The 25,926-nt window shown below is 51.1% G+C and overlaps 1 protein-coding gene across 1 annotated transcript in view; it reads left to right on the plus strand.

The window, feature by feature from the left end:
• The first annotated feature begins 2,854 nt into the window (after positions 1-2,854).
• The window catches only part of PTRH1 (peptidyl-tRNA hydrolase 1 homolog), a 33,771-nt gene continuing 10,699 nt past the window's right edge, over positions 2,855-25,926 (plus strand). Inside the window, exons 1-2 of the mRNA XM_069236965.1 lie at positions 2,855-2,978; positions 16,019-16,238. Of these exons, the coding sequence (XP_069093066.1) occupies positions 2,898-2,978; positions 16,019-16,238 (301 nt within the window). The 5' untranslated portion in view covers positions 2,855-2,897. The remainder of the gene's footprint in view (positions 2,979-16,018; positions 16,239-25,926) is intronic.

Below are 25,926 nucleotides of genomic sequence, written 5' to 3' on the forward strand. Positions count from 1 at the left end.
GCCCGAATTTCACTTTGTGTTTTCATTCTTCCGGGGGGTTTGTGGGTTGTTACTGTTATTTTTGTGACTGCATTGGTGTGTATGTTGTGATATGCGAGGGTGGGGTTGGGGGTGTTTGGTGGGTGTCCCCCTAACTTTTGCCTCCCCCCTCCCCTGTGTCGTAGGTGCAGTACTCACCGGTATCTTCTGCGCCTACGTAGCTGTTGGTCGTAAATGAGCAGAAAAACAAGCGCAGGGAGTATTTGGAGTTCGGGCTCCATGGTGTCCTCGTTCCTCGTGGGATGTGTTCAGGTGAGCGTTTTCCCATAGCAAAAGCTGTTTCCGCCGTGTTTTTATCCGCGGTGCATCCGCCCCGGAAAAGGTGGCGGATTGGCGGGTTGTAATAGTGTGGGCGGTACATTGTCTCCCGCCTGTCTGTTGGCGGTAACCGCCGCGCTGCTTGTCTGTACCGCCGTGGCGGGCGGTGTGTTAAAGTGGCTGTCTTTGTTGGCGGTTTCCGCCAGGGTTATGATTCCCTTTTTTTGTCCTCCGGCCTGTTTGCAGTATTACCGCACCTTTAACACCGTCCGCCAGGGTTGTAATGACCCCCATAAACTTTTAAAGTGCCGCAAATCTGGGGGATGAGAACCTGCAGTAGCAATGGATCGCCATACAGGCGAAAGCAAGGCAGGTCATGCACTCTGTAATATTCTTTACTGCACAGCACCGCCTGCTCACCCTCAATCCCACCTGGTCCAATGAAGACACCCAGGCTCTCATCCTGGCAGGAAGTTACTGGGGCACCACTTGTTACTGGTGAGCTGTGCAGTGAATGGATCCAGATGGAGTGGGACAGGCCACTGGCGTTGCCACCTTTCCCAGTCAATCATGTTTTAAAATTCTGCAAAGGCCCACACATGATAAACCGGATTGCATAAAAAATAGTCTGTATTCGTTGTTAACAGTGCTTTTCTTCCTTTGTTCATTTTATCCTGCCACGGGCCACTAAAGCAGCTCTAGAACACATCTTAAAGTACTTTACTCTTCTGTTTGCAGTTTTAAATATGCACTGATATGAGGAAAAAAATACAGGCTTCAAGTGACTTTCATTTTTATGCCAGGACGATGATATACCGGTCAGGACAATAAAATAACAGCCAGTTAGCAACCCATCTCTCTGGTTTCGGTGAGTATACAACGGGCTAGAATGACTTGAACTGGCTGGTTTGTATGAATATTTATGGTGTTTGAACACACTGAACAGGGCTGGCTTGTTCAGTTGGGGAATGGGACAGGGCAGGATCAGGCAGGTTCAGTTTGAATGAGACTACTTCAGTGGACTGGCCAGGACCAGGCTGGTTCGGTTAGGGGTTAATGGGGCTAAAATGGAATTGGCAGGGCCACACTACTGGTTCTGGTGAATGTGACTGGGCCTAGAATTGATTCGATCTCGATGGACTGCCTCTGATGATGTAATGGGTCTGAGTGCATTGAGCAGGGGTAGGCCTGCTGGAAGTGTGTAGGGTTTGAACGCTTTGAGTCAGGCTAACTGTATCTGATGGTGTCAATAGATTCAGGATGCACTGTGGTGGGTCAGGCTACTTCTGACGGGTGTTAATCTTGTTAAAATGTACCATGTAATCAGGTTGGTACTTCTTCAGACCTGCCAATTACCACGCATCAGGCTTAGACTAATGCATTTTAATACTGGTGTCTGTGTCACCGCATTAAAATGCATTGGTCATACCTATATAATTGCCTGATATGGTTTTGGGGGGCTGCTCCAAAGAAAGAGCTTGATGTGCAGCATTTAATCGTGCAGCATGTGTAAATATATCAAATTTACTCTGACGGTGGTCCTGAAAGACTTCTTGTTATGGTGAGATGGCATGTGGCGCTACATTGTATCTTTCCATGCGCAAAAACAGATTGCGCTCCCTCTCCCAGCCCGCCCGCCCTCTCTGAGACATGCGTGGCTGCTGGATCTTTTAGCACAGGATAATTGTGAGCTAGTGCAGGGTTCTGCAAAGTCGGTCCTGGAGAGACAGGTCCATGCCAGATTTTTAGCATATCCACATTTAGAAAAAAGATGTTTCAGAAATCTACATTATTCTAAATGTGGATATGCTAAAAATATGGCATGGACCCGGCTCTCCGGGACCGACTTTGCAGAACCCGGATGCTAGTGCTTCCTGTAGTCGCTGGATGGCAAGTGAGCAAGGAGTAATGCGATGCGCGATTCACACAAAGTACTGAAAGATTTCGCACATCTGCTGCCTGCCAGCTAAGGACACACTGCTTTAGTCCAAGCTATGTTTCGCTTTATTAGGTGTGCGGACACCCAGGAGGGAGAGCGCTTCATGAATTCAGCAGCGAGTTTAAAGATTGCGAAAGAGGATTACATTCAGCTACTTTTTATGTGTCATAGGCAGCACTTCTTTTGTGGCATCAGAAGACAGTCCTCAAAGTGTCACTCATAGTCCTCAAAGTGTCACTCATAGTCCTCAAAGTGTCACTCACAGTCGTGAAACGTCACACACAATTACACTGAAATTATGAAAATGTCACACAGCGATCTGAATCTTGGAGCTTTGCTTCTTATTGCTCAAAGGGTGGTGATATTTAGCTTTTTGGGGGCAGAAGTGTGACTAAAAGTAACCAATAGTATGCTGCTGAGCCCTCGTGTCACACCTGAGGATCACACCTCCAACACTTGTGACTTGCACTTGCTGTCCAACTCCATGACCCTCTGACCCTGAAACCAGCACTTCCGCCTGACTCTACGATGGTGGCCGATTTGGGGCCCGCTCTCTTCACTGACTCAATAGACACCTCGCCTTCTTCCAGCATGGCTCCGCAGTGACGCATGCGCACTCTATCCCGCGGAGCACCCTGGGAAGGCCGGTCAGGCACGCGCCATGCTGCTCCGCGGCCTCTGCTCGGGGCTCGTTGCCGCCGGGGCCGTGGGGGAGACCGCAGCCCGCGGGAGGTGTGTGCTGGTAAGGGGGGGCCAGGGGGCGGGCGTGACACTAGGAATAACGGCGTAAACACGTGCGAGCAAAACGAGCGGGTAAGCAGGTGAGGGGCGTGGCCAGATCCAGAGAGAGGCTTGAAACGCAAGCATCGCCACTGTCTGTGCCCTGCACTTCCGGCAGAGGAGGCCTCGCGCCGCCGGCTTCCGGCCATGCCTTCAGACGTACAGTTTACAGGGCTGAGTAGCGCCTTGTGCTGGTCTCAGAGCGCGGCAGCCCCGGTGCACCGGAACCTACTGCACACTCTACACTGAACCTCCCCCCCCCCCGGTGCACCGGAACCTGCTGCACACTCTACACTGAACCTGCCCCCCCCCGGTGCAACTGAACCTACTGCACACTCTACACTGAAACCCCGGTGCAACTGAACCTACTGCACACTACACTGAACCCCCTGGTGCAACTGCACCTACTGCACACTCTACACCGAACCCCCCCACACTTTACACTGAACCCCCGGTGCAACTCAACCTACTGCACACTCTACACTGACCCCCCCCCCGGTGCAACTCAACCTACTGCACACTCTACACTCAACCTCCGGTGCAACTCAACCTACTGCACACTCTACACTGAACCTCCCCCCCCCCCCCCCCGGTGCACCGGAACCTACTGCACACTCTACACTGAAACCCCGGTGCAACTGAACCTACTGCACACTACACTGAACCCCCTGGTGCAACTGAACCTACTGCACACTACACTGAACCCCCTGGTGCAACTGAACCTACTGCACACTCTACACCGAACCCCCCCACACTTTACACTGAACCCCCGGTGCAACTCAACCTACTGCACACTCTACACTGAACCTCCCCCCCCCCCCCCCCCGGTGCACCGGAACCTACTGCACACTCTACACTGAAACCCCGGTGCAACTGAACCTACTGCACACTACACTGAACCCCCTGGTGCAACTGAACCTACTGCACACTACACTGAACCCCCTGGTGCAACTGAACCTACTGCACACTCTACACTGAACCTCCCCCCCCCCCCCCGGTGCACCGGAACCTACTGCACACTCTACACTGAACCTGCCCCCCCCCCGGTGCAACTGAACCTACTGCACACTCTACACTGAAACCCCGGTGCAACTGAACCTACTGCACACTACACTGAACCCCCTGGTGCAACTGCACCTACTGCACACTCTACACCGAACCCCCCCACACTTTACACTGAACCCCCGGTGCAACTCAACCTACTGCACACTCTACACTGACCCCCCCCCCCGGTGCAACTCAACCTACTGCACACTCTACACTCAACCTCCGGTGCAACTCAACCTACTGCACACTCTACACTGAACCTCCCCCCCCCCCCCCCGGTGCACCGGAACCTACTGCACACTCTACACTGAAACCCCGGTGCAACTGAACCTACTGCACACTACACTGAACCCCCTGGTGCAACTGAACCTACTGCACACTACACTGAACCCCCTGGTGCAACTGAACCTACTGCACACTCTACACCGAACCCCCCCACACTTTACACTGAACCCCCGGTGCAACTCAACCTACTGCACACTCTACACTGAACCTCCCCCCCCCCCCCCCCCCGGTGCACCGGAACCTACTGCACACTCTACACTGAAACCCCGGTGCAACTGAACCTACTGCACACTACACTGAACCCCCTGGTGCAACTGAACCTACTGCACACTACACTGAACCCCCTGGTGCAACTGAACCTACTGCACACTCTACACCGAACCCCCCCACACTTTACACTGAACCCCCGGTGCAACTCAACCTACTGCACACTCTACACTGACCCCCCCGGTGCAACTCAACCTACTGCACACTCTACACTCAACCTCCGGTGCAACCGAACCTACTGCACACTCTACACTGAACCCCCTCAGTGTAACTGAATCTACTGCACACTCTACACTGAACCCCCCGGTGCAACTGAACCTACTGCATACTCTACACTGAACCCCCGGTGCAACTGAACCTACTGCACACTACACTGAACCCCCGGTGCAACTGAACCTACTGCACACTCTACACTGAACCCCCTCAGTGTAACTGAATCTACTGCACACTCTACACTGAACCCCCCGGTGCAACTGAACCTACTGCATACTCTACACTGAACCCCCGGTGCAACTGAACCTACTGCACACTCTACACTGACGCCCCCGTGCAACTGAACCTACTGCACACTTTACACCGAACCCCCAGTGCAACTGAACCTACTGCATACTCTATACTGAACCCCCCCCCCATTGTAACTGAACCTACTGCACACTATACACCCAGCCCTCGGTGCAACTGAACCTACTGCACACTATACACTGAACCCCTGGTGCAACTGAACCTAAAGCACACTATACACTCAACCCCCGGTGCAACTGAACTTACTGCACACTCTACACTGACCCCCCCCCCGGTGCAACTGAACCTACTGCACTCTCTACACTGAACCCCTGGTGCAACTGAACCTACTGCACACTATACACTGACCCCCCCGTGCAACTGAACCTACTGCACACTCTACACTGAACCCCCTGGTGCAACTGAACCTACTGCACACTACACTGAACCCCCTGGTGCAACTGAACCTACTGCACACTCTACACCGAACCCCCCCACACTTTACACTGAACCCCCGGTGCAACTCAACCTACTGCACACTCTACACTGAACCTCCCCCCCCCCCGGTGCACCGGAACCTACTGCACACTCTACACTGAAACCCCGGTGCAACTGAACCTACTGCACACTACACTGAACCCCCTGGTGCAACTGAACCTACTGCACACTATACTGAACCCCCTGGTGCAACTGAACCTACTGCACACTCTACACCGAACCCCCCCACACTTTACACTGAACCCCCGGTGCAACTCAACCTACTGCACACTCTACACTGACCCCCCCGGTGCAACTCAACCTACTGCACACTCTACACTCAACCTCCGGTGCAACCGAACCTACTGCACACTCTACACTGAACCCCCTCAGTGTAACTGAATCTACTGCACACTCTACACTGAACCCCCCGGTGCAACTGAACCTACTGCATACTCTACACTGAACCCCCGGTGCAACTGAACCTACTGCACACTACACTGAACCCCCGGTGCAACTGAACCTACTGCACACTCTACACTGACGCCCCCGTGCAACTGAACCTACTGCACACTTTACACCGAACCCCCAGTGCAACTGAACCTACTGCATACTCTATACTGAACCCCCCCCCATTGTAACTGAACCTACTGCACACTATACACTGAACCCCTGGTGCAACTGAACCTAAAGCACACTATACACTCAACCCCCGGTGCAACTGAACTTACTGCACACTCTACACTGACCCCCCCCCCGGTGCAACTGAACCTACTGCACTCTCTACACTGAACCCCTGGTGCAACTGAACCTACTGCACACTATACACTGACCCCCCCGTGCAACTGAACCTACTGCACACTCTACACTGAACCTCTGGTGCAAGTGAACCTACTGCACACTATACACTGCCCCCGTGCAACTGAACCTACTGCACACATCACACACAGTCCCCCAGTGCAACTCAACCTATTGCACACTCTACAATGAACCCCTGGTGCAAATGAACCTACTGCACACTCTACACTGCTCCCCCGGTGCAACTCAACCTACTGCACACTCCACTGACCCCCCCCTCCGGTGCAACTGAACCTACTGCACACTATACACTGACCCCCCCCCCCCGGTGCAACTGAACCTACTGCACACTCTACACTGACCCCCCGTGCAACTGAACCTATTGCACACTATACACTGACCCCTCCCCCGGTGCAACTGAACCTATTGCACACTATACACTGACCCCCTCCCCTGGTGCAACTGGACCTACTGCACACTGTACACTGAACCCCTGGTGCAACTGAACCTACTGCACACTCCATACTGAAACCCCGGTGCAACTCAACCTACTGCACACTACACTCAACCCCCGGTGCAACTCAACCTACTGCACACTCTACACTGAACCCCCGGTGCACTTAAACCTACTGCACACTCTACACTGAACCCCCCCCATGCACCGGAACCAACTGCACACTCTACACTGAACCCCCAGTGCAACTCAACCTACTGCACACGGCATTGAACCCCCGGTGCAGCTCAACCTACTGCACACTCTACACTGAACCCCCGGTGCAACTGAACCTACTGCACACTCTATACTGAACCCCCGGTGCAACTGAACCTACTGCACACTATACACCGAACCCCGGTGCAACTGAACCTACCGCACACTTCACACACAGCCCCCCGGTGCACCTGAACCTACTGCACAATCTACACTGAACCCCCGGTGCAACTCAACCTACTGCACACTCTACACTGAACCCCCGGTGCAACTGAAACTACCGCACACTTCACACACAGCCCCCGGTGCAGTCTTGGTAGACCGGGGCTTGATGGCACGCAGGTCAGATACTCCACCACTGTCCTGGTTGAATATTTTAACCTCTGGACTTAGTCGTTTAAGTCACCAATCAATAACAGAAGCAAACTTCTAAATCCCCTCAGGACTTCTGGGGAGACAGTTGGGTACTCCATATTTTTATTTTTCCGCTAGAGATGTCTAGCACCAAAATATTGGAGTTAAAGTCATTTTTTGTCTGCTGAAAACTACCTTCCATCAATGAGATGCAAGGTAGGCGTTCCTGGGCAAAAAATGACAATATGGTCTCAGTGCCATATTTATCCCCGTGCTAATATCAAGCACAGGGGAATGGGGGCCTTAAATAATGGCGCTAAGCTTCCTTAGCGCCATTATTCAACGCCTGGGTATCAGCAGGCGTTAGGGGACCTGTGGGCCTTTTTCCATGGTCAGGTGCCCTCCCCAAGCCCCAGGGACACCCACACCAGAGGGACAGCAGAGGATGGGCGACCCCATCCCAGGTAACTATACGTGAGTAGAGGTAAGTATTTTATTTTATATTTTGTAGTGCCATAGGGGGGCCTAACTTGGGCCCCCCTACATGGCACTGGGTCCAATGGCCACGCCCAGGGACTTGAGTCCCCTGGGCATGGCCATTGGGGTGGTGGGCATGACTCCTGTCTTAACTGAGACAGGAGTCATGTCCATGGGGTTTTAATGTCAGAAAATGACGCTAACCTGGTTAGAGGCGTTATTTATGCCTCTGCCCATACCAGCGTCATCCTTTGACGTTAAACCCCCTGTTTCCCCTACGCCTCCCGCACCCGGCTAGCATCCTTTTTTTATGATGCTAGCCAGGCCTTACAGCTGGCTACCGCCATCCCATAAATATGATGCCCGGCCGGTGTCTTGGGATGGCGCTAGCTAGCGGTATACTTTTTGATGCTAAACTGCATTAGCGCAGTTTAGCGTCAAAAAGTATAATTCAGGGCCCTAGATATACACTTACAGGGTGCCAAGTAGAGGCCAACTGCGAGGGTCACTCCAGGCCCAGTTGCCACTGGTCAGATGGATGCTTCCAGCAAAAAGCCTCTTGCAGCTTGTTGTCTCCCTGTAGCCACACGGGAGGTCAGCTCACTGACCCTTGGAGTCCACGTTTTCCTCCTGGGTGCAGAAGGACGCAGGTGCAGTTCTTCAGGGCTCCTCTGAGGTCACAGGCAGCAGGCCGCTCCTCTTCTGATCTTCTGCAAGTCTAGAAAGTGTTCTGAAGCGTGTGCCTGGAAGTGCCTGGCACCAGCTTTCAGGTGGGAGTGATTCCTAGTCACGCCCTAACCAATGGAATACAAATTCATGGGCCAATGAAATGAGTGAGTGTAGATTTTTATACCACAGCTTATCGCCCGTGAGGGTCTCAAGGCACTGGGCACGTGAAGATTAAGTGATTTGCCCAGATTCACAGGACTTTTGGTCCAAAGCCGATGATCGAACCTGGATCCTTGGCTCCCAAGGCAGTCGCACTGACGTTGCGCTACATCCTCTCCCCCCACAACATAAAAACTCTAAAAACATTTTTGTTAGACCTGACAGCCTTACGGTGGTCATCCTCTACCTCCTTCCACTTTCTGACACTGTGTTTGCTGGTTCTAGGACTCTGCGCACTTTACCTCTGCTGTCCAGTGCTAGAGTGCATATTCTCTCTCCCCTAAACATGGCAACATTGGTTCATACCCAATTGTCATATTACCTGTAATTCCCTAGTAAAGTGCACTACCTGTGTCCAGGGTCTGTAAATTTAATGCTACTGGTTGGTCTGCAGCACTGATTGTGTCACCCACATAAGTTGCCCCTTAACCATGTCTCAGGCCTGCCATTGCAAGACCTGTGTGTGCAGGGTCACTGCCAATTATAATTAGCATTTAAAACTACTTGCCAAGCCTTCAACGCTCCCCCCCCTTTTTTTTTAACATATATATTGCCCTTAAGGTAGACCCTAGGTAACCTATAGGGAGGGTGCTATGTAGGTAAAAGGTAGGACATGAACTTATGCATGTCCTGGTAGTGAAAAACGCCTACATTCGTTTTCCACTACTGTGATGCCTGCTCCTCTCATAGACAAGCATTGGAACTGCCCTCGTTTACTCTTAAGTGGTAGATTCTGATCCTTAAGGAGTAGCCAAGTCTTGTTTGGTATTGCCAGACTCCTAATAGAAAATCCTGCTTACTGGTGAAGTTGTATTTAATATTACTATTTTAGAAATACCACTTTTAGACAGTGGGCATTCCTCTGCACTTACTGCCATCTGTGCCTTACACCCTCCAGTCCACGTCTGGTCTGTGCTGGCTGACAGCTCCCCTTGTGCATTTCACCCAGATAACCATAAACGCAGGAGACACAGTCACATCTGCATACTGATTGGGTCTTCCTGGGCATGAGGGGTGGACGGACTCACACTTACATTTCATAGGCCAGCGGCCTGCCCTCATACAAAGGACTGATAACTCCCTATAGGGATCCAGATAGGAGTGGGCTGAAAGGGGAACGTGTGCACTTCTAAACCACTTTTTGAAGTTTCCCCTACTTCAAAGGCATTTTTGGCTCTGCTGAGAAGGACTGCTTCCCTGCTTGTTGCCCTGCTGGCCTCTGACTCTGTTGGAAGGACTCTGCCTTCCTCCTGAACTGCCCTTCAAGGGCGTGGATTTCTCAGGGCCAACACAGACTTCACTTCTTCAAGAAACATCCTGTGTGTCAAAAATCGACGCAACACCTGCAGAAATTGACACAAGGCCTGCATTGTGGCTGGGAAATCGCCGCACCGCTGAACGGAACTACGCAGCACCAACTTCCTGACAGAGAATTAGAGCAGCGCCCATCTTGTGATGGAAAAGTTGACGCTTTGTGTAGCGGATTCGATGCAGCATCTACTCCTTCTACCAGCGCATCAAGGATTTTTAACGCATTGTCCCTAGGTGTCAAAATAATCCTGCATCGAACTAAGGAACCAAGACTGCACGTGGAAAAAAACGCCGCAAACCCTTGCAGCATGGAAAGAAACAACGCATTGTCTGTGCCGCGCTGGAAAATCCAACACAACCCCTTATTTGGCCACAAATCTGCTCCTCTGGGGTCCCGTGAATAATTATTTTTGACAAATCCCAGGTTACAAAGAAACAACTATTGATTTTCTAAGGATTGAGACTCTTTTAAACCTTTTAAAAGTGATGTTTCAATTTGTGCTTATTGGATCTTTATAGTTTTTACCTAATTTTATTCAGATAAATATTATCTATATTTCTAAACCTGTGTGGTGTTTTCACTGTCTTACTGTATGATTTATTGCACACATACTTTGCACATTACCTCCTAAGTTAAGCCTGACTGCTCAGTGCCAAGCTACCAGAGGGTGGGTACAGGATAAATTGGATTGTCCTGTGACCTACCCTGACTAGGATTATAGTCCCTATTTGGACAAGGGTGTATACCTCTGGCAACTAGATACCCCATTTCTAACAATTTTCAATTTGCCTACTGCAGACAGGCCCGAAATGTAATGTGTCCAAATCCAGGATGGTGAATGTCCTTTGCCACATAAAACATGGATTCTGAAGGCTGGTGGTGTGTGGGATGTGCACTGTGGTAATCCTAGTGTCCTCTCACGTCAAACACTAAAATCCATCCCGAGGCAGACACTGAACCCACAACAAATCCAGAGAAGACGTCTGTAAGACAAAAAGCAGGGTCTGCTAGCAACATGACAGGGGATAGCCAATACTCGCCTTGGCATCCAGTTCTCTCTCTTTCAGGTGTGCTCCAAGTGTTATACGTGGGTCAACAGACCACTCAAGCAGAATTTGACACTGTAGGGTCAGAGGGTGTCCAAAGCCCCTACCTTGCTTGAGTCATCTTTGCCCATTTAGGTCAGCCTATAGTCTGCTCCTGGGAGGCGTTTCACACCTTTTTCACACCTATTCAAGTGTGAGCGAAGGCAGAGAGCTGGTAGAGATCTATTCCAATTCGTCTTCTGACAGTTGAGACAGGTAAAGGGTAACTTTCTGCAAATTACAGTTTCTAAATATTTATTAAAAATCTGATTTCACTATTGAATTGAATTTTAAATAACTGTTAACAATAGTGATTTAATTATTGTCCTAGCTAGTCCCGTTCCAGAGAGACAGTGTTAGTATTTTCATCTGTACTCTGGTTTTCTACATAGGGCAGCTAGGCCTGTCTCAGTGGAGAACACATATACCTTCTCTCGTAGAGACTAACTGCAGACTCCTCACTTTTTGAATGCAATAGAACACCAGATGGACGATCAGCCCTTTGTGTGATTCTCTGGTGCGAAGAAGGGCAGGGCCATGCAGAAAAGGAACATTTCTCCAGGGATCGTGAAATGCGTTGAAATCAGCTAAGCATTGGCCAAGAAGTAGCGCCCAGGAGGATTGCGGGCTCATTCCACCAGAGCCGCGGCTGCACCACTGCGTTGGCTTGAGGAGTTCCCGTCTTGGACGTTTGTCAGGCAGCTACTTGGACGTCAATCCTATGTCATAAAGCACTGTTGTCAGGACAGCCAGGTTCACAGAAAAAGGGACTTGAGTAATTGATTTGACACAAATTATAGACCTACCTCTGAATGAGTATTGCTTTGGTATCTATTCAAAAGGCGAGGAGTCCGCAGTTAAAAGTCCCTATCCGCAGAACAAGTCACTTACCTTCAGTAACTCTCTTTCTGGTAGAGACTCTATCTAACCGCATATTCCTCACGAGCTTTGATGTCTAAAAAGAGCCCGAGACTAGGAATCTGCACACTGCTCAACATCAGTTTGTGGTTTGGGCTCTGTGTCTAGGGACACAGACAGCCTTGAAAGCAACTGATGTCAACACACGGGAGTGGCGCCTACATTGGCTCTGCACGTCCTTTCTGGAACGGAACAGTGCCAGTGCGTAGCCACACGTCGGCCCCTGATGGCGCGCAGAGTTAGCGCTCAGATGTTTCCAGATCCAGTTGGATGCATGGGGCAGTATTCAAAAGGTTTGAATTCTGCTGTTAGAGGTCTCTATCACAAAATAGCATTTAGGGCCTCATCACTACAGGTGCATAGTAACATTGACTTTCAACATGTCCCACTTTTAAATTCCATGAATCCTACCTTGTGGACTACAAGGCGTACTTAGGGGTGGCATTATGGCCTGTTTTGACCAGTTGCAGTACATGTTTTGCACTGTTACACTAGGGCTACAGTGGTAGGCCGGAAGCCATATTTACACTGTCACTGTCGTGGCATTTAACTTTCAGGCACTTGGGTACATTTCGTACCATACACTAGGAGCTAGGCAGGTTAAATATACCAATGAAGAGGGTGTCACATGAAGCTTCTTGAACATGCTTCCAAAGCCAAAGGGCATCTGCAGATTATGTGGTGGATCTGATACCTGAATCTAGACAAGCGGGTCGAGGGACGGCAATGATAGGGCGAGCGTACTAATGAGAGGAAGCTCATGGAGATCTGTTAACAATAAGGAAAAGTAACACTTTTGAATAAGTTTAAGATTATTTCCAGTGTGGTTCTATTTGACACCAACTCCACCACTCTGATCGCCAACCTCGCCAACCACGGCCTCAGATAACTCATCAACACACCAACCCACATCGCCGGCCACACGCTTGATCCCATCTTCTCCTCAAGCGCCCACATCACCTTCAACCATACCACCGTACTCCACTGGACCGACCACCACTGCATCCACTTCACCTAGAAAAAACATACCGAGCACCATCGCACCCAACAACCACCCCGCCGATGCTGGAACAAAGTTACGGAAGACCAGCTTACCAATGCCCTCGTCCAGAACCCTCCACCGACTCAGACACCGCCGCCAACAACTTCACCCTGTGGATTAACGACTGCACCAACACCCTCGCGCCACTCAAAAAACCCACCGACAACCAAGCCAGAAGAAAAGCCACCTGGTTCACCGACAAACTGCTATTATTCCAAACGCGACTGCCGGAAGCTAAAAAAGGAATGGCTTCTCAAACGCACACCTGACAGCCTCACAGCCCAGAAGGACGCCACCCGCAAGCACCAACAACTCATCAGACAAGCCAAACTATCCCACTTCAAAGACCGCCTGGACAACAACGCACACGACAGCAAAGAGCTCTTCAGCATCGTGAAAGAACTCTCCAACCCCAACGTCAACGACATCCCTCAATCCCAAGAACTCTGCAACACACTGTCCACCTTCTTCCACCGGAAGATCATCGACATCCACAACAGTTTTGACGCCACTCCCACGCTAGACCCCACCCCCGAACACTCCACCTATGCAAACCACCTGACCTCCTGGACCAACGTGAGCGACACAGAGACATGCAAGATCATGAACTCCATCCACTCAGGTTCTCCGTCAGACCCCTGCCCACACCACGTATACAACAAAGCCGACGCCACCATCGCCCCCCAACTACGGAAGGTCATCAACATCTCCTTTGAAACAGCGACATTCCCTGAAAAATGGAAACACGCCGAAATACGCACCCTCCTCAAGAAACCCAAAGCCGACCTCAAAAACTTCCGACCCATCTCCCTGCTCCCCTTTCCAGCAAAGGTGATTGAAAAAATCGTCAACACACAACTAACCAGCCACCTCGAAGACAACGGCATCCTAGACCCCTCCCAGTCCGGTTTCAGACGAAACCACAGCACCGAAACCGCCCTTCTCGCCCCCACAGACGACATCTGATGCCAAATGGACAACGGCGAAACATCAGCCCTCATCCTCCTGGACCTATCTGCCGCCTTCGACACAGTCTGCCACCGCACCCTGGAATCACGCCTCCACCAAACCGGAATTCAAGGAAAAGCCCTTGACTGGATCGTCTCATTCCTGTCCGGCAGAACCCAGAGAGTCTGCCTCCCCCCCTTCCGCTCGGAAGCCACCGACATCATCTGCGGCGTCCCCCAAGGCTCATCCCTCAGCCCGAAGCTGTTCAACATCTACATGGCCCCCCTCGCACAAGTGGCCCGACAACACAACCTCAACATTCTCACCTACGCCGACGACACCCAGCTCATCCTCTCACTCACCAAAGACCCGCGCACCGCCAAAACCAACCTCCACGAGGGGATGAAATCCATCGACTTCTGAAACTGAACTCGGACAAAACGGAGGTCCTCATCCTCAGATCCACCCCCTCCGCCTGGGACGACTCCTAGTGGCCCACTGCACCAGGAACCACACCGACCGACCACGCTCGCAACCTGGGCTTCATCCTCGACTCCTCCCTCACCTTGTCTAAACAGGTCAACGCAGTTTCCTCCTCCTGCTACAACACACTCCGCATGCTCCGCAGAATCTACAAGTGGATCCCGACAGAAACAAGAAGAACTGTGACACAGGCCCTCGTCAGCAGCAGGCTGGACTATGGCAACGCACTCTACACAGGCATCCCAGCGAAAGACCTACTATGCCTCCAACGCATCCAAAACGCCTCAGCCCGACTGATCCTCAACGTACCCCGCCACATCTCCCACCACCTGCGAAACCTTCACTGGCCCCCCGTGGACAAAAGGATCACTTTCAAGCTTCTTACCCACGCTCACAAAGTGCTCCACGACACCGGACCAGCCTACTTAAACAACAGACTCAGCTTCCACACCCCCACCCGTCAGCTCCGCTCCTCTAACCTTGCCCTTGCCGTCGTGCCCCGCATCCGCAGAAAGACCTCCGGCGGCAGATCCTTCTCATACCTCGCCGCCAAAACCTGGAACACCCTCCCCACTAACCTGCGACAGACCCAGGACCTTCTCACCTTCAGAAGACTCCTCAAGACCTGGCTCTTCGCCTTGAAACCCTCACAGGTATGTAGTGCGCTTTATAAATCCTATGATTGATTGATTTGATGTTCCTACCTGAATTCTTTGCTGTGGGAGCGCTCTGTAGTACCTGTGAGTGGCCATGTTTGTTTCTGGATTTACTCCAGCTCTGAGCTGAAGTTATTTACTACTGTTTTGGGTGCCTTATTTAGCTGTAATAACTTTAGGAGTACAGCTTGTGAGTAGCAGTGGGCATACTCTTTTTGTGGGTGGATGCATGTCCCTCCCTAAACCCCTCCTTATCGATCCCTAATCCCCACCCATTTAGTAATGCGCATGCCCCTTTTTCCAGCCACTTCTCCTGCCCTCCCCCTCACATATTCTGCAAAGTAGTAAACTTACGTGGCTGAAGATCTCCCCATAAAACAGATAGGAGATTTGGGAATAGCATTTTGAAATACTTTAGCAGTACTGTTGCAGCAATTGTAAACATACTGCACTGTGCAGTTTGTGAATAAGCCCCAAGGTGCACTGACGTTGCTGTGTGGAGCCCTTTCTATGTGTGGGAAGCTTGCACCCTTCTGCCTGTGCTGATCAGGTCCTGTACTAGAACGAAGCTTGCACTGCTGCCTGCAATGTGTTCTTTTATGTGCGAGTCAAGGTGCGCATTTACTGCCTTGCTGAACCTGTTCTCTGTGTGACTGAAGGTTGCAGTCTCGCTGTAGCTCTTGTGTTTAAACATGAGCAAACTTCTTCACTATACAAAATACAAAACTACTGGCTTTGTCAACACTCATTTCCAGGTTGCCGGACTGGGGAACTATGGCATGGGTGGAACCAGGCACAGCGTGGGCATGGCTGTGCTGCAGCAGCTGGCCCACAGACTGAATGTCGCTGACCAGTGGAAGGTGGACAAGCGGTGCCAAGCAGATGTGGTCATGGCCACCCTGGGCCACACGCAGCTGGTGCTACTCAAGCCCCGGAGACTGATGAACATCAATGGCCGGAGTGTGGCCAGCGCTGGTGAGTGCTTTTGGGTTTGTGGCTGACAATCGTACAGTTTGCTTCGGTGTAGCAAGTTTGAGCAAATAATTTAGGCACCTCCGGTGTCTGTTTACATGATTTCAAAGAAAACGGGAGCACCCTCTGTAGGAAGTTGGCTCTGTATATACTATCTCAAAGTGAGAGATCGTGTGCACAGAGTCCAAGGGTTCCCCTTAGAGGTAAGATAGTGACAAAATTAGATAATTCTAATGCTCTATTTTGTGGTAGTGTGGTCGAGCACTAGGCTTATCAGAGGGTAGTGTTAAGCATTTGTCGTACACATAGGCAATAAATGAGGAACACACACTCAAAGACTTAACTCCAGGCCAATAGTTTTTATATGGAAAAATATATTTTCTTCATTTATTTTAGAACCACAAGATTCAAGATTTGAAGTAAATACATAAAATGCAAGGTACTACGCACGGGTAAGTAAGGAACTGTGAATTAGACCAGTAACATACAGAGTTTTAGTTACAATGGCAATAAACTATTTTAAAAGTGGACACTGCAAAAATCAACAGTTCCTACGGGAGGTAAGCATTGGTTAGTTTTTCAGGTAAGTAAGGCACTTACAAGTTCAAGTTCCTGGGCATAGGCAGCCCACCGTGGGGGATTCAAGGCAACCCCAAAGTCACTGCACCCACAACACGGGGCCGGTCAGGTGTAGAGGTCAAAGGAGGGCCCAAAACACATAGGCGCCTATGGTGCTCCGGTTCCAGTCTGCCAACAGGTAAGTACCTGCGTCTTCGGAGGGCAGACCAGGGGGGTTTTGTAGAGCACTGGGGGGGACACAAGTAGGCACACAAAAAAAACCTTCAGCGGCACAGGGGCGGCTGGGTGCAGTGTGCTTAGCAGGCGTCGGGTTTTCAATAGGAATCAATGGAGAGGCCCGGGGGTCACTCTAGCGTAGCAGGCAGGGCACAGGGGGGCTTCTCGAGCCAGCCACTGACTGGGCTAGGCAGAGGGTTGCCTGATGGTCCCTCCTGCACTGAAGTTCGGTTCCTTCTGGTCCTGGGGGCTGCGGGTGCAGTGCTTGGTCCAGGCGTCGGGTTCCTTGTTCCAGGCAGTCGCAATCACGGGGAGCCTCTGGATTCTCTCTGCATGCGTCGCTGTGGAGGTCCAGGAGGGCCGTCTCAGGTTACTCACGAGGTCGCAGTCGCCTGGGAGTCCTCCCTGTAGTGTTGGTTCTCTGGAGCTTGAGCTGGGGGTGTCGGGTGCCGAGTGTGAAGTCTCACGCTTCCGGTGGGAAGAGTGAAGTCTTTGAAAGTTGCAAAGTTGTTCCTGTTTTTGAACAGTGCCGCTGTTCTCGGGAGTTTCTAGGCCCTTCGGGTTCAGGGCAGTCCTCTTAGGCTTCAGAGGTCGCTGGTCCCTGTCGGATTCGTCGCTGTGCAGGTTCTTTGAGCCTGGAGACAGGCCGGTAGGGCTGGGGCCAAGTCAGTTGTCGTCTCTGCAGGACTTTCAGGTCAGCAGTCACTCTTCTTGTTGTAGGTTGCAGCAATCTGATTTCCTGGGTTGCCCCTAAATACTAGATTTAGGGGTGTGTTTAGGTCAGGAGGGCAGTAGCCAATGGCTACTGTCCTGGAGGGTGGCTACACCCTCTTTGTGCCTCCTTCCTAAGGGGAGGGGGGCACATCCCTAATCCTATTTGGGGAATCCTCCAATCTCAAGATGGAGGCTTTCTAAAGGCAGGGGTCACCTCAGCTCAGGACACCATAGGGGCTGTCCTGATTGGTGGGTGACTCCTCCTTGTTTTTCTAATTATCTCCTCCAGCCTTGCCATCAAAAGTGGGGGCAGTGGCCGGAGGGGCGGGCATCTCCACTAGCTGGGATGCCCTGGGGTGCTGTAATAAAAGGAATGAGCCTTTGAGGCTCACCGTCAGGTGTTACAGTTCCTGCAGGGGGAGGTGAGAAGCACCCCCACCCACTAGGGCTTTGTTCCTGGCCACAGAGTTAAAAAGGCACCCTCACCATGTGGCCAGAAACTCATCTGGTTGTGGCAGGCTGGCAGAAACTGGTCAGCCTGGCACTAGGCGTCGGACTGGTATTCAGGGGGGATCTCTAAGATGCCCTCTGGGTGCATTTTACAATACATTCCACACTGGCATCATTGTGCATTTATTGTGCTGAGAAGTTTGATACCAAACGTCCCAGATTTCAGTGTAGCCATTATGGAACTGTAGAGTTCGTGTTTGACAAACTCCCAGACCATATACTCTTTATGGCTACCCTGCATGTACAATGTCTAAGGTTTTGCCTAGACACTGTAGGGGCATAAGGCTCATGCATTTATGCCCTCACTTGTGGTATAGTGCACCCTGACTTAGGGCTGTAAGGCCTGCTAGAGGGGTGACTTACCTATGACATAGGCAGTGAGAGGTTGGCATGGCACTCTGAGTGGAGTGCCTTGTCGACTTAGTAATTTTCTCCCCACCAGCACACACAAGCTGTGAGGCAGTGTGCATTTGCTGAGTGAGGGGTCCCCAGGGTGGCATAATACATGCTGCAGCCCTTAGAGACTTTCCCTGGCCACAGGGCCCTTGGTACCAGGGGTACCATTTACAAGGGACTTATCTGGGTGCCAGGGCTGTGCCAGTTGTGGGAACAAAGGTACAGTTTAGGGAAAGAACACTGGTGCTGGGGCCTGGTTAGCAGGGCCCTAGCACACTTTCAATCAAACTGGCATCAACAAAGGCAAAAAGTCAGGGCATGCCAAGGAGGCATTTCCTTACACCCTCTCTCTGTAAGCTTCCAGCTGGATATTTTGTCTGGCTGTTGCAGAGGTAAGTGGTCCCTGGACAGCATCTCTGGTGGGTTCTGTAATATTCACTGATATCTCAGACTCTTGGGTGCTGTGCACCTGACTCTCCAGTGGTAGCGTGGACAAGTGGCCAGGGCTTCCTCCAGGAGGTGGTGGTAGTTTTGGAACTCGCAGTGTGACACACTAGTGTCCAGTCAGTGTTATATCTTTTATGTTTCAATAGATTTTTATCGAATTTTCCAATACAAAGCATGATGCGGGGATTCCCGGCTTGGCATGAAACAGCTAATATTACACCCTCCCCACCCAAAGCCCGTTCTGTGACCCCGGAGCTGCATTCTTCCTGACCCCGTATCTTGTGTCCTGTTCTCTAATTCCCCTGGTTTAAGTAAGGACTTGCTGGGGAAAGTGCTTTTCCGTGCATCACACCCAGGCTGTGAAGTCTATTTGGGCACGTGTAGAATCCTCATTTAGATAAGCTAAGGTTGGACCCATATCCTGAAAATGTAAGCGATTCGCCCTCAGGTCCTATGCTGTCTTCCTCGTGGGCTTGAACGTGGAGACTTTGTGGGTACAAAGTCAGGATTTGGCTTTCCTGCATCACCACTGACCTCTCATGGTTTCCTTGGCAGCCAGGAGCAATGAAGCGTCTCCTCCCTTTAAGGGAGCGTGACTGGTAGGTGTTCTCCACTGGGGGCCTTCAGATGGTTGCCAGTGGGCTGTTCTCTGTCTCATTCCACTCAATACTCGATGATAGGATCTTTAGGACCGACCCCCTGAACCACTGCACCCTGGGACAGGAACACATAGATGCTCAATGGTACCAGGTTCCCCACATTGTTTACAACGCAGCTCGACGCATGGCATGTCATGCAAGTAAGCTTGCTGGGGTCCATTGCCAGGGATATAGGATCTTGCATAATGTTTCACAACTTTGAGTATGATGTGCCGAATTATTTCCAGATGTGTAGACCACCTTCCAAAGTTTCTGCTCTGTTGTGACAGCCAGAGCTTTTGCGCATTATTTCAACCTGGGCAGATGCGAGTTAGAAATAGTGCACCGTTTGAGGAGTGGATGTGTTGATTCCAGGACTTGAAGGAACTTTTCAAAGTCTGTGAGTGGTCTTGTGGGTCTTTCGCCTGTGTGAGGTTGTGTGACCCTGTGGCGGAGTTGTAGATAATTAAATATTTTCCTCTCCAGGATCCTGTGCTTCGCCTTACACAATATTTCCTGGAGTATCGGTAATGACACCTTTCTTTCTAGCCAGGATACATTGGATTGCACCGTGAGCTCAGAGGGCACTTTGATTGTCTAAAGTACTATTTTGAAGTTACTCCTGGTGCATTCATGGAGGTCAGGGGTTAAGGGGTTAAGGGAATCTGCAGATATGAGAACCCCGAGGTGACCAGCAGGAAGATGTCTCCGCTCTTAGTGTCAGCAATCTCTGTGTTACTGGACATTATTAGACCTCGTACGGAAATTAATTTGTGAAAACCAGATAGGCTGTGGTACTCCTGTAAAAGGGGGAGTGGCTTGTGCAGGGGTTGTTGAGGCGCTGTAAGGGACAAGCGAATGTCTGTGCTCCCTTGACGTCCGTGGAAGTGGCTCTTGCTTCAGCAGTATAGGTGGCCACCCCCGCCTTGTTCCTCTCTGGATCTCTGTTCTTTGAGAACTCATCTCATTTACATGAGTCCTGGCCCAAGGGGAAGCCTAGATGGCCTCCACCCTTTCTGAACCTGCCCCCCAGGCCAGCTACGTTGAGGGTCACTCATCATTGTTCACTCAGCCCTGCTGAACGCTTTCTCGATGTCCAGGGAAAGCGGGGTGGCGTCCTTGTGCTGGTGCGTATCAGATGAGTTACTCTTCTGGTGGCGTCTGTAGGTCGTGTAAGGATAATTCCTGTCTGGTCCTAAAGAATCAAGATTAGTAACACTACCTCCAGGCGACTCACCAGAACCCTGCAAACACTCTTTGCATCAGTGTGAAACGGGCGATTGGACCGTAGCAGGAGCAATACAAGGGATCTTTAGTGGCTTGCTCCCAGAGTAATCATCGCTCCAGTCATGGGTCTGGAGATCCCCTGGGATCCGTTCAAGCTGTTGAAAGCCTTCACAGGAGTGGGGCTTTCAGAGCTGGAGAGTTCATGGGAAGCTGAGGTGTTCCTGTCTGGGGGCTCTGCCTGGTTTCAGCTTGTTGATGACTGAGTGTCAACCCTACAGAGAAGGGCCCTTCTAGTCCTTTGACTTGTGGGGCAGGGTAGGGAGAGAAACCGAATGCAAGTATCTGCATCTGGCATCGGGGTATTATTGCGAGACAGTCTATCATTTTCCATCAAAGGTGTGAAATGGGTTGCATTAGACAGTCACAATCCTCCCTAGTTCCAAAGGATATGCAGGTTGTCTCTCAATTTCCCACTGTGAGAAATGTCTCCTAAGTTAGGGGCTCAGATAACAGAGACAGTCATCGGGGCATCCTACCACTCGCCCACCACGACCAGCTATCTCCCCTGTCTGTTGTAACCAACCTCTCGACAGATTTAAATCTAGCCACTACCCAATCGGTGGTAATGCCTTATTATTGAGATACAGAGTCCCATCCCAACAGAGGCGCTGTAACATTGGGGGCGGGGGCTATTGCCACGCGAAGAGGACAAGAGCTCTTCAGTATCGTTGTGCTTTGGACCTCCCACCGCCACTTGTAAGACAAGTATAGCTGCCTCCAGCACCAGCCTCCTTACATTGCATGCAACATCCAAGCTTTTAACCGCGTGAAGGTGAAGGGCTCCAGGTGTGGGGGCACTGGACTGATTATATCTAGGGTCCCTCTTTCTTGCATAAAGGACTACCACCAGTCAACCCACGGTGTCTCAAGAGGGTGTACCCCCCTCCACTGTGGGTGGGAGTACACTTTGGTTGTACCTTTGGTCCGCCACAGCTGAGCACTCTTTTGGGAAGCAATCAGACACATGGAGACAACCACAAGTGCGCACGAGAGGGGAGGCATTGTGCAAAAACGTGCATTTCAGAGTGTGCAGAGGTGAACCAGATTACAACAGCAGACTGCAAATACAGAAATGCTCATGCCTGTACTCCTGCTGTTTCCAGTCTTACCTGGCAGTGTCACACCTCTCCTACACATTGTGAGAGAGGCTTCTAAACACAGAAGAGGTTCAAGGAACTTCTGTGAAGCCAGGTGACTGCTTCAGGTAGTTGAACAAAATAAGTACAGAGGTGTTTACGTGGCTTGGAAAGGCTGTACAGTCCTTGTTGTTTTTTCCACGCCTGCCTTCTATTCTTACCCCACTTGTATGTGACAATCTACAGGTTCACCATTGGTGCTCCCTGTGGTACACCTTGGGCACCGCGGTCCAAAGTGTGTGAAACCCAAGGTCAGCTGGTGCAGGGCTCGGACGCCAGGTTAGTGCTTGGACTTTGGAAAGGTTACCATATTTTGCTGGCATCACCTTCTGTGAACTGTTTTCCTATTAAGAAGATTCTTTTTAAATCTCTTTTCTTGGTACACAGAGGTTTGTTTGATAGTAGACCTGAGGCCTGATTTCCAGCTTCAGAGTGCAATGAGTGCCAAACTCTTGGCCCTTGCATCCTACTGCAGCCATGTTGAACTTCATTAACATTTTCAGATTCAGCATTGTCTGTGGGTAGCAATGTTGCTGGATTAAGCACCAAACGCCTCTTAAGGAACATATTTGGGGAACCTAAAATCAGCAAATCATACCTGGTCAGCCTGGCATTTGTTAAGTCTTGGTCCTTGTAAGCAAGACCTCAACTGAATGAGGGACCAGAACAGTTACAGAATGTCCCATCACGATGCTCTCGCACTGAGTGAGGGACCAGAATGGTTAAAGGATGTCCCATCACGATGCTCTCGCACTGAGTGAGGGACCAGAACGGTTAAAGGATGTCCCATCACGATGCTCTCGCACTGAGTGAGGGACCAGAACGGTTAGAGGATGTCCCATCATGATGCTCTTGCACTGAGTGAGGGACCAGAATGGTTAAAGGATGTCCCATCGCAATGCTCTCGCACTGAGTGAGGGACCAGAACGGTTAAAGGATGTCCCATCACGATGCTCTCACACTGAGTGAGGGACCAGAACGGTTAAAGGATGTCCCACCGCAATGCTCTCGCACTGAGTGAGGGACCAGAACGGTTAGAGGATGTCCCATCACGATGCTCTCGCACTGAGTGAGGGTCCAGAACGGTTAGAGGATGTCCCATCACGATGCTCTCGCACTGAGGGAGGGACCAGAACGGTTAAAGGATGTCCCATCACGATGCTCTCACACTGAGTGAGGGACCAGAACGGTTACAGGATGTCCCATCACGATGCTCTCACACTGAGTGAGGGACCAGAACGGTTAAAGGATGTCCCATCACGATGCTCTCGCACTGAGTGAGGGACCAGAACGGTTAGAGGATGTCCCATCACGATGCTCTCGCACTGAGGGAGGGACCAGAACGGTTAAAGGATGTCCCATCACGATGCTCTCACACTGAGTGAGGGACCAGAACGGTTACAGGATGTCCCATCACGATGCTCTCACACTGAGTGCGGTACCAGAACGGTTACAGGATGTCCCATCACGATGCTCTCGCACTGAGTGAGGGACCAGATGTCCCATCATGACACTCTCGCACTGAGTGAGGGACCAGAACGGTTAGAGGATGTCCCATCACAATGCTCTCGCACTGAGTGAGGGACCAGAACGGTTACAGAATGTCCCATCACGATGCTCTCGCACTGAGTGAGGGACCAGAACGGTTAAAGGATGTCCACCACAATGCTCTCGCACTGAGTGAGGGACCAGAACGGTTAAAGGATGTCCACAGCAATGCTCTCGCACTGAGTGAGGGACCAGAACGGTTAAAGGATGTCCCATCACAATGCTCTCGCACTGAGTGAGGGACCAGAACGGTTAGAGGATGTCCCATCACGATGCTCTCGCACTGAGTGAGGGACCAGAACGGTTAAAGGATGTCCACCATAATGCTCTCGCACTGAGTGAGGGACCAGAACGGTTAAAGGATGTCCCATCACGATGCTCTCGCTCTGAGTGAGGGACCAGAACGGTTAGAGGATGTCCCATCACGATGCTCTCGCACTGAGTGAGGGACCAGAACGGTTAAAGGATGTCCACCACAATGCTCTCGCACTGAGTGAGGGACCAGAACGGTTAAAGGATGTCCCATCACGATGCTCTCGCTCTGAGTGAGGGACCAGAACGGTTAAAGGATGTCCCATTACAATGCTCTCGCACTGAGTGAGGGACCAGAACGGTTAGAGGATGTCCCATCACGATGCTCTCGCACTGAGTGAGGGACCAGAACGGTTAGCGGATGTCCCATCACGATGTTCTCGCACTGAGTGAGGGACCAGAACGGTTATAGGATGTCCCATCACGATGCTCTCGCACTGAGTGAGGGACCTGAACGGTTACAGAATGTCCCATCATGATGCTCTTGCACTGAGTGAGGGACCAGAACGGTTACAGAATGTCCCATCACTGTGCTCTCGCACTGAGTGAGGGACCAGAATGGTTACAGAATGTCCCATCACAATGCTCTCGCACTGAGTGAGGGACCAGAACGGTTACAGAATGTCCCATTATGATGCTCTTGCACTGAGTGAGGGACCAGAACAGTTAAAGGATGTCCCATCACAATGCTCTCGCACTGAGTGAGGGAGCAGAACGGTTACAGAATGTCCCATAGCTTTGCTCTCGTACTGAGTGAGGGACCAGAACGGTTAAAGGATGTCCACCACAATGCTCTCGCTCTGAGTGAGGGACCAGAACGGTTAAAGGATGTCCCATCACAATGCTGTCGCAATGAGTGAGGGACCAGAACGGTTAAAGGATGTTCCATCACGATGCTCTCGCACTGAGTCCGGGACCAGAACGGTTAAAGGATGTCCCATCACGATGCTCTCGCACTGAGTGCGGGACCAGAACGGTTAAAGGATGTCCCATCACGATGCTCTCGCACTGAGTCCGGGACCAGAACGGTTAAAGGATGTCCCATCACGATGCTCTCGCACTGTGTGAGATTCACACCCACTGCAGCTACCTGCATAAGGCAGCCTGGTAAAGCAACAGATGTCCCATCATGACGCTCTCGCACTGTTTGAGGGGTGAGGGACCAGAAGGGTTAGAGGATGTCCCATCATGACGCTCTCGCACTGAGTGAGGGGTGAGGGACCAGAACGGTTAGAGGATGTCCCATCATGACGCTCTCGCACTGAGTGAGGGGTGAGGGACCAGAACGGTTAGAGGATGTCCCATCATGACGCTCTCGCACTGAGAGAGGGACCAGAACGGTTAGAGGATGTCCCATCACGATGCCCTTGCACTACGTGAGATTCACACCCACTGCAGCTACCTGCATAAGGCAGCCTGGTAAAGCAGCAGCAACCGCATCCAGTGTAGCTGTAAAACATTCTACAGGACGATTTACGCCGCCGTGTACCTGTGTCGGGACAGAAAGTGCACAGTAATCGCGTTCATGATAAAACAGTAAAAGTGGCTTTGTGTATTCAGGCGTTCCCAGAGCTGGTGCTCTGCACAAACTGTCTCTCACCTCAGTTAAAGCTTTCATACACGCTTCGTCAAAGGGGACTGGATCAGTTGTGTCTTTGTGGGTCAATCTCTCTAATGGGTTGGAAACAACAGAAACATTGGGAATCCATTGACAACAGTAACTCCGCATTCCCATAAACATCCTGACAACTCTGTGAGCAATAGAGACGGGGAGGAAGACGTGGGAGAGTGCCTGGAGGGGTAGGGTTCCACTTCGGAGACTGAGACTCACACTCACAACCTGGGGATTCCAGCATTATTCTAGTGTGTAGTATCAGGCTTTCTGTGTAATAAAGTACTTGATTTTAT

This window comes from Pleurodeles waltl, chromosome 6 (genome assembly GCF_031143425.1).
Source record: "Pleurodeles waltl isolate 20211129_DDA chromosome 6, aPleWal1.hap1.20221129, whole genome shotgun sequence".
Classification (NCBI taxonomy): Eukaryota; Metazoa; Chordata; class Amphibia; order Caudata; family Salamandridae; genus Pleurodeles; species Pleurodeles waltl.